Source organism: Cucurbita pepo, unplaced genomic scaffold (assembly GCF_002806865.2).
Source record: "Cucurbita pepo subsp. pepo cultivar mu-cu-16 unplaced genomic scaffold, ASM280686v2 Cp4.1_scaffold000260, whole genome shotgun sequence".
In the NCBI taxonomy this organism is placed as follows: Eukaryota; Viridiplantae; Streptophyta; class Magnoliopsida; order Cucurbitales; family Cucurbitaceae; genus Cucurbita; species Cucurbita pepo.
In genome coordinates, this window is record NW_019646508.1 from 9,573 (window position 1) to 22,243 (window position 12,671).

General features: G+C 41.9%; 1 protein-coding gene across 2 annotated transcripts; it reads left to right on the plus strand.

Annotated features, from left to right (window-relative positions):
- Nucleotides 1-2,809: 2,809 nt before the first annotated feature.
- On the plus strand, nucleotides 2,810-4,728 carry LOC111784690 (transcription factor MYB61-like). Of its 2 annotated transcripts, XR_002813575.1 has the most exons (4): nucleotides 2,810-3,249; nucleotides 3,355-3,484; nucleotides 3,557-4,453; nucleotides 4,569-4,728. XR_002813575.1 is itself a non-coding variant. In XM_023665308.1 (3 exons), the coding sequence occupies exons 1-3, from the start codon at nucleotides 3,117-3,119 to the stop codon at nucleotides 4,389-4,391; spliced, it is 1,098 nt and encodes a 365-aa protein (XP_023521076.1). In that variant the 5' UTR covers nucleotides 2,811-3,116; the 3' UTR covers nucleotides 4,392-4,727. The 2 variants fall into 2 exon arrangements, 1 of the variants encoding a protein (XP_023521076.1); XM_023665308.1 differs by having other exon boundaries at nucleotides 2,811-3,249; nucleotides 3,557-4,727.
- The last annotated feature ends 7,943 nt before the right edge of the window (nucleotides 4,729-12,671 follow it).

Here is a 12,671-nt window from a genome sequence, read left to right on the forward strand (position 1 = left end):
TGCTCTCTGCAATTACACATATCAACACATATCCTTTCCTTTATTTCTTAATTATTTCTTAATCTTTTTTGTTTTCTTTCTAAACCCTTCTCTTCTCTCTCTTACTTAATTGATGGTTGCCTTCCTTTCACTCACTACCCAGTTGAAGCGGAGGGGAGTGTGATGTCCCACATTGGTTGGGAGGAGAACAAATCACCCTTTATAAGAGTGTGGAAACCTTCCCCTAACAGACGTGTCTTAAAGTCTTGAGGGGAACCCCGAAAGGAAATATCTGCTAGTGATAGATCTGGGTCGTTACAAATGGTATCAGAGCCAAACATCGAACGATCTGTCAACCTTCTCGCTGTTCCCTAAAGGGGTAGACACGAGGTGGTGTGCCAGTAAGGACGCTGGGCCCTGAAGGGGGTGGATTTGGGGGTGGTCCCACATCGATTGGAGGAAGGAAAGAGTGCCAGCAAGGACGCTGGGCCCCGAAAGGAGGTGGATTGTGATGTCCCACATTGGTTGGGAGGAGAACAAATCACCCTTTATAAAGGGTGTGGAAACTTTCCCCTAGACGCGTTTTAAAGCCTTGAGGGGAAGCACGAAAGAGAAAGCCCAAGCCTTGAGGGGAAGCACGAAAGAGAAAGCCCAAATAGAACAATATCTGCTATCCACCCGAGAGAAAGTCCAAAGCCTGAAAGAGAAAGCCTAAAGAGAACAATATTTGGGAAAGTCCAAAGAGGACAATATCTGCTAGCGGATAAAAATGTGTTGTTTTCTTATCCCTTAGAAAATTATAAAAGTCAAAAGAAACAATGCAAATCTTAAACCTATGGTGGCGGTTTCATGGGTGAGGTCAAACTCACACAACATGTCCCACTCCTTGTTTATCCTCTCCATCGAACGGACTAGAGTTTGTATCCAATTCGAAGAGGAACACAATAATACATCTATATAAAAGGGTAGGACCTACGTTTATTAATTGAAATGCATTTTAACGGTCACCACAGTGGGAGTTGATTTAGGTTGAGAGTTAATATTTTCCAAAAAGAGGATGAGTTTGAGTATAGAGGAAGAGTGGTTTAATGGGTGTAATGGCAATAAATAAAAAGGGGGAGGGTGGCCGTGATTCCCAGTTGGTTGGTTGGGGAGGAGAACAAACCACCCTTTATAAGAGTATGAAAGCCTTCCCCTTCCCTTAGCAGACGCGTTTTAAAGCTTTGAGGGAAGTTAAAAAATGACAATATCTGCTAGCGGTGGATCTGGGCCGTTAGAATAGCAAACACTAAGTATGAATGTGTCGATGTCATGTAATTTCCATAATCAGCAGTAGGGTTTACTTGTTTTGTTATTTCATTCACTATTTCTATATTCATTCATTGGATACTGCGGTGGGATTTGCTGCTTCTTCTTCTTGCCTTTTTAAACCATCTATTTCATAAACTTCAATTCTTATAACGTTTCATCAACCGTCTATTTTAGTCCATCTACCATTTTCAAAAACCACTTTCACTATTTACAGATTATGGCCTTAACATAGTAAATCTAATGAATTTGTGTTTAGATTAAACCTTTCAATAAAACAATCATATAAACATTAGAAATGGGAGACTTGAGAGTGAAGACTTATTAAATATTTCTTAAGCTATAGAAACCGATATATAGCTAAGTGAGTTATTAGAATCCCTTTTTAGGTGCACAAACCCAATCCATTTAACCTTCACAAATTATATTAAATAGTAGAGGTTTTTTAATGTTTTGGATAAGGGTAAATAGAGTAAGGACGGTTGGATGATGAAAGAACTACGTCAGCTAATTTAGGGAATGATCATGAGTTTATAAACAAAGAATACTCTCCTCATTGGTACGAAGTATTTTGGGGAGCCCAAAGCAAAGCCATGAGAGCTTATGGACAATATCATACCATTGTGGAGAGTCGTGTTTGTCTAACATGGTATCAGAGGCATGTCCTAAACTTAGTCGTGCCAATAAATTGGTAAATCCTCAAATATCGAACAAAGGACTCCAAAAGAAAAGGAGTCAGCCTCCTCGAAGGCAGTAAAAAATGACTAAGACTCTAAAGGAGTCGAGCCACTTTGTTGTTCGAGGAGAGATGTTGGATGATGAAAGAACCACATCGGCTAATTTAGGGAATGATCATGGTCTTATAAACAAAGAATACTCGCCTCGATTAAGGGGAGGCGCACTTTGTTGTTCGAGGGGAGGTGTTGGATGATGAAAGAACCATATCGGCTAATTTAGGGAATGATCATGGTTTTATAAACAAAGAATATTCTCTCCATTGGTATGAGAAGCCCAAAGCAAAGCCATGAGAGTGGTGTAGCTCAAAGTGGACAATATCATACCATTGTGGAGAGTCGTGTAGCTCAAAGTGGACAATATCATACCATTGTGGAGAGTCGTGTAGTAGTAGAAGTAAGCCATGAGAGTCGTGTAGCTCAAAGTGGACAATATCATACCATTATGGAGAGTCGTGTAGTAGTAGAAGCAAGCCATGAGAGTTGTGTAGCTCAAAGTGGATAATATCATATCATTGTAGAGAGTCGGGTAGGAGTAGAAGAGTTTTTTAAAACTCCACCCTTAACATTACACATATAGTATAAGATTGTGTTACGAATTTTGAGAGGGAAAAGGAGAAGAGAGGGCGTCGGTGCATGAAAAATAGTGATGGGAAGAGAGAGAAGAGGAGTGGGATGAGTGATGAGACGTATATAGAAGTCAAATAGTTTAATCCTGACCGTCCAGAAGAGGACCCCATGGGTGACGTGGAAGCTCCTGAGGCGAAAATAAATGGTGTGAATCTTAAAAAAGGGGCTCCCCTGCCACTGCCCCTATTAAATTCAGAATCCCTACCATTTCCCTTTCATAACCCTTCCTTATCATCTTTCTCTTTCGCCCATCTTCCTCTCTCTCTCTCTCTTATTTTCTTCCCTTCCTTCCTGTTGCTGTTGCTGTTGCTGTTGCTGTTCCTGTTCCTGTTGCTGACATTTCTTGAAGCTTGCACTTTTTCCCCACCTTTTTTCATTTTTTTTTCCCAATAAGCTTTTCATTATCCTCTGTGTTGGCACCATTTCTTTTTTGTTCTCTCGCAACGCAATTGAATCCTCCTCCACATGGGAAGGCACTCTTGTTGCTATAAACAGAAGCTAAGGAAAGGACTTTGGTCTCCGGATGAAGATGAAAAGCTTCTCAATTATATCACCAAGCATGGCCATGGCTGTTGGAGCTCTGTCCCTAAACTCGCTGGTTCCCATCAATATCATCCCTTTTTCCTTTTCTATCCATACTAATCTCTCTCTCTCTCTCTCTCTCTCTCTCTCACTTCTCCTCTCCATTCTTCCTTCCTTCTAGGCCTTCAACGCTGTGGAAAGAGCTGCCGCCTCCGATGGATTAATTACCTCAGGCCTGATTTAAAGAGAGGTCCTTTCTCCCAACAGGAGGAGGATTTGATCATTGAGCTCCATGCCGTGCTTGGAAACAGGTACTCCTTCTTTTTTTCCTATCCTCGTATCCTGCAATACCCATTGGAATTGAATGGTTTGTTTGTGCGCAGATGGTCTCAGATTGCTGCTCAGCTCCCAGGAAGAACAGACAATGAAATAAAGAACTTGTGGAATTCGTGCATTAAGAAGAAACTGAGGCAGAAAGGGATTGACCCCAACACCCATAAGCCTGTGTGTGTGTCAGCTGATGTTGACAATGAGAGTGAGAATAATAAGGTCCCGGCCACATCCACCTCTTACAGAAGCAACGATAACAGCTCCGATGAAGCCACCAACAATGCAACGGAGACAACACCTCTCCCAATCATCGCCAATTCCAATTCCCAAATCTACTCCCAAACCTCACAGGACTTTTTCCGATTCCAAAATTCCACAACCAACACACCTTCTGAAATGGTCGATTACCTCTCTTTCCATCACCTCAATTACGCACCCTCTAGAATCCCAAATCCAAATCCCAATTCCCTCTGCTTCAACCTCCCCCCGCCGCCAATCCCGACCAAGCCCCCAGTACCCACCTGGGAGGGAACCACTTTCACCGGCGGAAACAACCACTTCTACGACGCCAGTAACTTCTCCTGGGGGGGGCTACCCGATTGCGCTAAATCAGAGAAACTACATCCAACTGCAATTCCGGAAGACATCAAATGGTCGGAGTTTGTGGGGAATCCATATATGGTCATGGGGAACGCGGCGGCGGCAGTGCAAAATCAAGAATTTCAATTTCAAACTGAACCAATGTTTGCAGACAACATGAGTAGGGGTACGGCGGCGGAAACAGGGTTTATAACAGAGGCCGGGTGGCAGAGGCAACAAGCTTCCTCAGATGCTGTATATAACAAACACCTCCATACTCTTACTGTTTCTTTTGGAAATACCCTTTAACCTCCTCCTCCTCCTCCTCCTCCTCTACATACTCCAATTGTTTGCCTAAAAACAACATTCAAGTAAATGAGTTTTCTTTTTTCTTTTTTCTTTTTTTCATTTTTCTTGGTTTGAAGCTCCATGCTTTGTGTTCATAGATATTATATATATTGTTAATAGAGATTGTGTGGATGATAGGATTACTTGGCTTTCACTTTGATGAAGAAAGAATGACTGAAACTTAGTGATAGACGCGTGGGAAGGAAGGATAGAGAAGGAGATGATGTAATAAATGTAAGACATTTGTGTTTTGGGTTTATCCAGATTGTTAATGTTTGATGCTTGTCTTGTCTTTCACTATGTTTGTTATCTGTAAAATTACGGGACACCCAGAGGAAACTCAGACGTGTTTATATACATTTTGGTTTCACTTTCCCCTCTCTCAAACGTCACACCATTAAAACTGACCGTTAAAATAAGGTTTCTAATTTAATTTATGTATCACAATTTCCCATCCCAAGGCCACCAATTCTTCTCCCTCATCGTGGTTGGTCTGGGCGGATCGAGAATAACTTCAACCATGTAAAATAGCCGATGTTTTATGAGGTAGAGTCAACTTATTTTTGTTCCAAGTACATCGAATGTTGGAGGGGAGGTGATTAAGAATGATATAATATGATATGATATGAAATAAAAAAATATATGTAAATGGTTGAGGAGAAGGGGAATGAAGAGGGGGAGCAGCGGGTGTGGGCTTATAGGCATGTGCAGCCACAATAAAAAAATATGTATATAATGGAAGATAGTTTTGGAATATATTAGGTGAGTGAATTTTTATTTGGGGAATGCATGTGCGCCCAAATTATTAGAAGTAGGAAGGTAAGGTATATTTTGACATTTGCCGCCTCCTCGTTGGCTTTGCCTTTGTCAATATTATGACATCTCTCTCATTTTCAATTACAATGCCTTCAACTCTCTTCTTTTCGGTTCCGGCCGACAAAATTGTACCATAAATTGTTAGAAAACATGCACATTTTTTAATAATTTGCTTTGAATTATTATTTTTTTGAATATAATACGTTCCATTCTCTCTTTGATTTCCCTTTGAGTTGGAGAAAGAGAAGCAAAATGGGATTGCAGAGCTTCGAAGAGGGAAGAATCTGCTCAAATATCTAATTATTTAACCATCATTATTCAGTTGGGTTGAGATATTCCAATAATTTCCCATTTCTATTGTTTTTCTTCTTTGTATCATTACTAATTTTCTATACATGTATGCAATCATTTACTCTTATTTTTGTAAAATATTTTTTGATCGAGGAACGATATGTTAGGATCGATGCCAGTTGTTAGCTCTGATACCAATTGTTAGGATCGCTCAACAACGCACACACTCGATCAAGATGAACACAAAAAAAAGGTGAGATAAAAATATAAGAAGGAATGTTGACTAAAAGTTTTATTATTGATGATTCAGGTATGTACAACAGCATAGAAGACAGAGAACGAAGAAAAGTACGTTTTAAGAGTACGGCATAATGGGGTATATATATGGTTTCAATTTACTAAATATAGCTTTCAAAGATTTAAATCTACCAGATATAATCTAACAAATATATCTCTATCAAATTTTTACCAAATATCTACTATATATATATATATCAGATCCTTACGAAATATCTTCCAAATATATCTCTACCAGATCTAGGCATCATGCTCCATATACGGACAATCTCCCACTTGGAGACTGATCCAATCAACCCCAACAATCTCCCACTTGGAGACTAATCCAGTCAATGAAGAATTTCATTCTCAATCTGTACCATACCACTTGAGGCTTTGCACAACCTCAATGTTCCAACATCAACACAAAATGTTTGTTAGATTCCTTGCACCCTCTATCTTCTCCAAGTACATCACCATCTTCCACTAACCTCCAAGTGAAATGGTATCGCCTTTTGTGTTTTATCTTTGAATTATAAACCGAATTCCTCACTAACTGCATGACACTCTAACTATCTACCTAAAGAATCTTCTTGCGCAGCTTCTTGCCTAATTCTTCTAGATAGTCTGTCATCCATATCATCTCCTTTCCAACTTCAGCTATTGCCACGTACTTAGCCTTCGCAGATGAAAGAGCAACGCATTTCTGAAATATAGACATCCCATCATTTGTAGCTTGCTCCCACTTAGTTGTATCCTCCAACTGTAGGGCCTCATCAAGGGGCTTTCGTTCCCCTTCATCACTCACCAACTGATAGTGTAAAGAATGTACATACCTATTTGGTACTGATGGCTCTAAATGATCTTTTCAACACCTGCTCAGGTGTCACTTGCTTTGCTTCTGGTTCCTCAACAACAGTCTCAGGAGTTTCTTGAGTATCTACTACAACATCACTAGATGAATCTTTCAGCAACTCAACCTCTCAGCTCCCACTTGCTTCACCTTTGGTTCCTCAACAATAGTCTCAGGAGTTTCTTGAGTATCTGCTACAACATCACTAGTTGAATCTTTCAGCAACTCAACCTCAACTCCCACTTGCTTCGTTGTCCTGGTACTTTTCTTCAATTCTCTAACTGTATTTGTGAATCTAACTCGTTTCTATTTGCTCATAACACAGTTCTTACAAGGACTCATATCAACAGATTTCAGACATTCCAAAATTCCTTCTGACATCTTCATTCCTTTAATGCTCTCATATGTCCAAGTCTATTATGTCATAGGCTTGAATTTGAAGCACTCTTAACAACAGCAGCTGTAACGGCCCAGATCCACCGCTAGCAGATATTGTTCTCTTTGGGCTTTCCCTTTCAGGCTTCCCCTCAAGGCTTTAAAATGCATCTACTAGGGGAAGGTTTTCACATCCTTATAAATGGTGGTTTGTTCTCCTCCCCAACCAATGTGGGACATCACAATCCACCCCTTCGAGGCCCAGAGTCCTCGCTGGCACTCTTTCCTTCCTCCAATTGATGTGGGACCGCCCCCAAATCCACCCCCCTTTGGGGCCCAGCGTCCTTACTTGCACACCGCCTCATGTCTACCCCTCTTCGGGGAACAACGAGAAGGCTGACACATCATCCGGTGTCTGGCGCTAATACCAAATTTGTCACAACCTAATATTTTATTACGGACCATGACTATCAACGACACATGAATGCACAAAATAATTTAAATATGCAATAGAGAAAATCATTTAATTCCAATAAAGTTTTCGAACGACAAACAAAAAAAAAAAAAAACNGGTTCCTCAACAACAGTCTCAGGAGTTTCTTGAGTATCTACTACAACATCACTAGATGAATCTTTCAGCAACTCAACCTCTCAGCTCCCACTTGCTTCACCTTTGGTTCCTCAACAATAGTCTCAGGAGTTTCTTGAGTATCTGCTACAACATCACTAGTTGAATCTTTCAGCAACTCAACCTCAACTCCCACTTGCTTCGTTGTCCTGGTACTTTTCTTCAATTCTCTAACTGTATTTGTGAATCTAACTCGTTTCTATTTGCTCATAACACAGTTCTTACAAGGACTCATATCAACAGATTTCAGACATTCCAAAATTCCTTCTGACATCTTCATTCCTTTAATGCTCTCATATGTCCAAGTCTATTATGTCATAGGCTTGAATTTGAAGCACTCTTAACAACAGCAGCTGTAACGGCCCAGATCCACCGCTAGCAGATATTGTTCTCTTTGGGCTTTCCCTTTCAGGCTTCCCCTCAAGGCTTTAAAATGCATCTACTAGGGGAAGGTTTTCACATCCTTATAAATGGTGGTTTGTTCTCCTCCCCAACCAATGTGGGACATCACAATCCACCCCTTCGAGGCCCAGAGTCCTCGCTGGCACTCTTTCCTTCCTCCAATTGATGTGGGACCGCCCCCAAATCCACCCCCCTTTGGGGCCCAGCGTCCTTACTTGCACACCGCCTCATGTCTACCCCTCTTCGGGGAACAACGAGAAGGCTGACACATCATCCGGTGTCTGGCGCTAATACCAAATTTGTCACAACCTAATATTTTATTACGGACCATGACTATCAACGACACATGAATGCACAAAATAATTTAAATATGCAATAGAGAAAATCATTTAATTCCAATAAAGTTTTCGAACGACAAACAAAAAAAAAAAAAAACCAATTAACAGTTATGGAAACAAATTATGAAAGAATGCAAATACAAAATAAAGACTGGACTGACACCCCGGGACAACCCATTCCTCTGTGACAATCCCCGTCTCCATCNACTGTATTTGTGAATCTAACTCGTTTCTATTTGCTCATAACACAGTTCTTACAAGGACTCATATCAACAGATTTCAGACATTCCAAAATTCCTTCTGACATCTTCATTCCTTTAATGCTCTCATATGTCCAAGTCTATTATGTCATAGGCTTGAATTTGAAGCACTCTTAACAACAGCAGCTGTAACGGCCCAGATCCACCGCTAGCAGATATTGTTCTCTTTGGGCTTTCCCTTTCAGGCTTCCCCTCAAGGCTTTAAAATGCATCTACTAGGGGAAGGTTTTCACATCCTTATAAATGGTGGTTTGTTCTCCTCCCCAACCAATGTGGGACATCACAATCCACCCCTTCGAGGCCCAGAGTCCTCGCTGGCACTCTTTCCTTCCTCCAATTGATGTGGGACCGCCCCCAAATCCACCCCCCTTTGGGGCCCAGCGTCCTTACTTGCACACCGCCTCATGTCTACCCCTCTTCGGGGAACAACGAGAAGGCTGACACATCATCCGGTGTCTGGCGCTAATACCAAATTTGTCACAACCTAATATTTTATTACGGACCATGACTATCAACGACACATGAATGCACAAAATAATTTAAATATGCAATAGAGAAAATCATTTAATTCCAATAAAGTTTTCGAACGACAAACAAAAAAAAAAAAAAACCAATTAACAGTTATGGAAACAAATTATGAAAGAATGCAAATACAAAATAAAGACTGGACTGACACCCCGGGACAACCCATTCCTCTGTGACAATCCCCGTCTCCATCATGCCCGCCCTTGACCGATGCCTCGTGCTCCTGAAAAAGGAAAACATAGCAAGGATGAGTATAAAAATTATACTCAGTAAACCACATACTTGTAGGCTCTCTTCGCACCTAACTTAATAGATTCCCACGATCTCCTAATTCTGTTCTAGGATAGCTGGTTCTAATCTTAGTCCATTGGAGCTTGTCCCTTGGGCTTCACCGCTTCATCGTCCTTTCATTAGATACCTAAAGGTTCCTTACGCCAAGTTGATATGGTCGATATCCCTCTATGAGGCACTACCTTTGCATGGCTATCTAGGACTACGTGGTATCTAGCCTAGGGGTGTGCTGAGTACCTCTTAACCCATATAGTCCCCCTATGGGGGGCGCGACCCAACCCGTTCCCATGAAGCTAATGGGCTGTACGACGTGGGGACACATTTCCCATGCGAAACCACTAAGAGCAATAAGAACTGGTCAGGAACCCTTGGTCCTCCCACGAAGCTATTAGATACCATTCTCACGCTAGCAATCTATGAACATTCCTGAGATACTTTGTTGTCGTGGTAATCCATTAAGTTCCTAGGGGAAGGTTAAGTCTAACTAGAGCGACTTGTCGTTCCTAACATCAAATCCCTAGGCTTATCATAGTAATGGGCCATAGAAAATAACAGAGTGTGCATACAACCGTCGTCTAACATCATACTATATAATTCATGCAAATTAGACACGCAGGCTCAACAGGGCGATGGTCTCCATCAAGCACCTAAAATGTGAAGGTCACGCTCAATGGGGCGAAGTCATCCATCAAGCACCCAGAACGCGGAATACGCAATTTCAACATGAATTAACACATGCAAACGTGCAACGGAAATTTAAAGCATGATCGCACGCTCAAATAATTCACCCAAAACTTCTCATAATATTACACATCATCAGCTCATAACAATTATTCACAAGAGGCTACCACCTAAGGCGAATAAATAGCATGCATACAGTCCAAGCGAATCCTACAAGAATTTCTTCTTAAACACCGAGTGGTGACTTACCTGGTTGACGCGTGCCCTTTTGCTATCGTTTCTTTGCCCGTGAGGTGTCCAAAAATACTGATTTTCTTGAATTAGGTCTCTATTCACATAAAAACAATATTAGAACTGGAATCGGGACAACAATCGGGAAAACAGAGGACAAACAGGCCAAAACGACCGTTCTCACGCGCGAGGAAGTGCGCCAGTTACAGACCGTACACGCGATTGCTTCTACGCAGTTGCGGGTTAGACAGTTCGGTTCAGCTCGGGGTTTGCAGGCGACACGTGTCGTCATCTCACTGGGGATGCGTTGCTCCAGCCGACGATGATGCATGTCCGGTGCCTGCCGTGCCGCCCTCTGCCGCTCCCTGGCCGACACAATCTTTTTTTTTTCTTTTTTTTCTCTCTCTCCTCTGCAATCCGTAAAACAAAGTCACATTTCTGATTTACATATCTTTTGGTTTGGAGTTCGGATCGATATGATTTCTTCGGCAAGGTTTGGTATTTTTTTTGTAATTTTTTGGCTTAACTACCAGACGAGTTAAGAGCGTCGGAAGTTCACTTACCGTTCTCAGACGATTCTCGGATCTCCACCTTCAAATTGAGATTTCGGCCAAACTTCTTCACAGATTGTGCGTAGAGTTGTTCTTAGGTGAATATCTCAACATTTTAGGTCTCGATTCATATAAGAAAAGCTCATATCTGAAAAATTTCGTTCAGAACCTTTCCTCACGAAACGTTCTTGGATCTTGATGGAGCATTGGCCTCGCTAGCCTCTCAGTCCTTGTACAGGTCTCGTCTGAAGGTGGATTCCGACGGTGGTTTGATGAACTTCGCAGCGACTCTTTTCTGTTTCCTCTCAATTTTCTCTCTAACTTTCTTTTTCTTTTGCAGGAGATTTGATGGGGTTTTCCTTGAACCCCTATTATGGCTGGAGGGGCAAAAGGACATTTTTGCCCCTCTGTTGACTTAGCCCCTCCCCCTCCCCCCNGGAACTTTTGTCCCTGAAAGTGGATATCCCTTGAAAGAGTTCGGAGTAAGCTCTCCTCACCTCCTCTTCTCGTTCCCAGGTTGCCTCTTCCTCACGGTGGTTACTCCATGAGACCTTAACCAAGGGAATAACTTTGTTGCGCAATCGCCTAGTGTCTCGAGCCAAAATTCTATTAGGCTTTTCCTCGTAAGACAGATCTTCCCGAAGAGGCAGCGTCTTGTGCTCGATTACATGGGTAGGGTCTGGAGTGTACTTCCGTAGCATGGATACAGGAAACACATTGTGTACAGCGGCAAGGCTCGGTGGCAGGGCAATTCTGTAAGCCACAACCCCAACTCTTTCTAGAATCTCAAAGAGGCCTATGACCCTTGGGCTTAATTTTCCCTTCTTTTCAAACCTCAACACCCTCTTCATAAGGGCTACCTTCAGGAACACGTGGTCACCCACCTCAAATTCGAGGTCCCTTCTACGCAAATCCGTATAGCTTTTCTGTCGGCTCTGTTCCCAGTAGTTGATGCGTGCCTACCTCTTCCCAAAACACTGGTGTTCGACACCTACGCCTATACAGTGCCTCAAAGGGGGCCATCTGGATGGTCGCTTGATAATTGTTATTGTAGGTAAACTCCATCAAAGGAAGATGTTCGTCCCTGTTAGATAAAACCTGAGTTTTTGAGTTTTTCCTTATTTAGATTCACACGATTTCAGAATACCTCCGTTTGACCATTTGACAAACACGTCGAACGGATCACCAAAGTTTTAGACGACAATTTTGTAGGGAGTAGCACAGATTTAGTTGGCCACTCTCCAGCCATTTTTAGGATAGGTTATATTTAAATAGGAAATCTGTTCCGAAGATTTAATAACCTGATTTTAAGCGCAGTCAAAATTTCAGTTATTCTCTCTGTTATTTTACGCTTTTTATTTGTCTTCCAACAACCTCCTGTCGAAAATTTCCTCTCACCGAAAAGAAAGGATTTCCCTGGCCGATTATCGAAAAACAACAGTTCCAGCACCCAGAGAAATCTAAGGAACAAGCTTGTAACATATCCTCTAAGATCTGATTCAGCCTTTCGGTTTGTCCGTCCGTTTGAGGATGGAACACTGTACTGAACCTCAACTGAGTTCCTAGTGCTATCCGGAGACTTTTCCAAAATTGAGAGGTGAACCTGGTGTCCCAGTCTGATACTATGGACACTGGTACCCCGTGCAGGCGTACTATCTCCTTGATATATAACTGAGCCCACTGATCGACTCGATATGTGGACTTGCCTCAAATGAAGTGGGCC

Excerpts from the sequence above, each read along its gene's own strand:
- LOC111784690 (XM_023665308.1), top strand. The coding sequence starts at position 3,117 with ATGGGAAGGCACTCTTGTTGCTATAAACAGAAGCTAAGGAAAGGACTT. Across the intron at positions 3,250-3,354 it reads CTCTGTCCCTAAACTCGCTG|GCCTTCAACGCTGTGGAAAG; the intron begins GTTCCCATCAAT and ends CCTTCCTTCTAG. Across the intron at positions 3,485-3,556 it reads CATGCCGTGCTTGGAAACAG|ATGGTCTCAGATTGCTGCTC; the intron begins GTACTCCTTCTT and ends GTTTGTGCGCAG.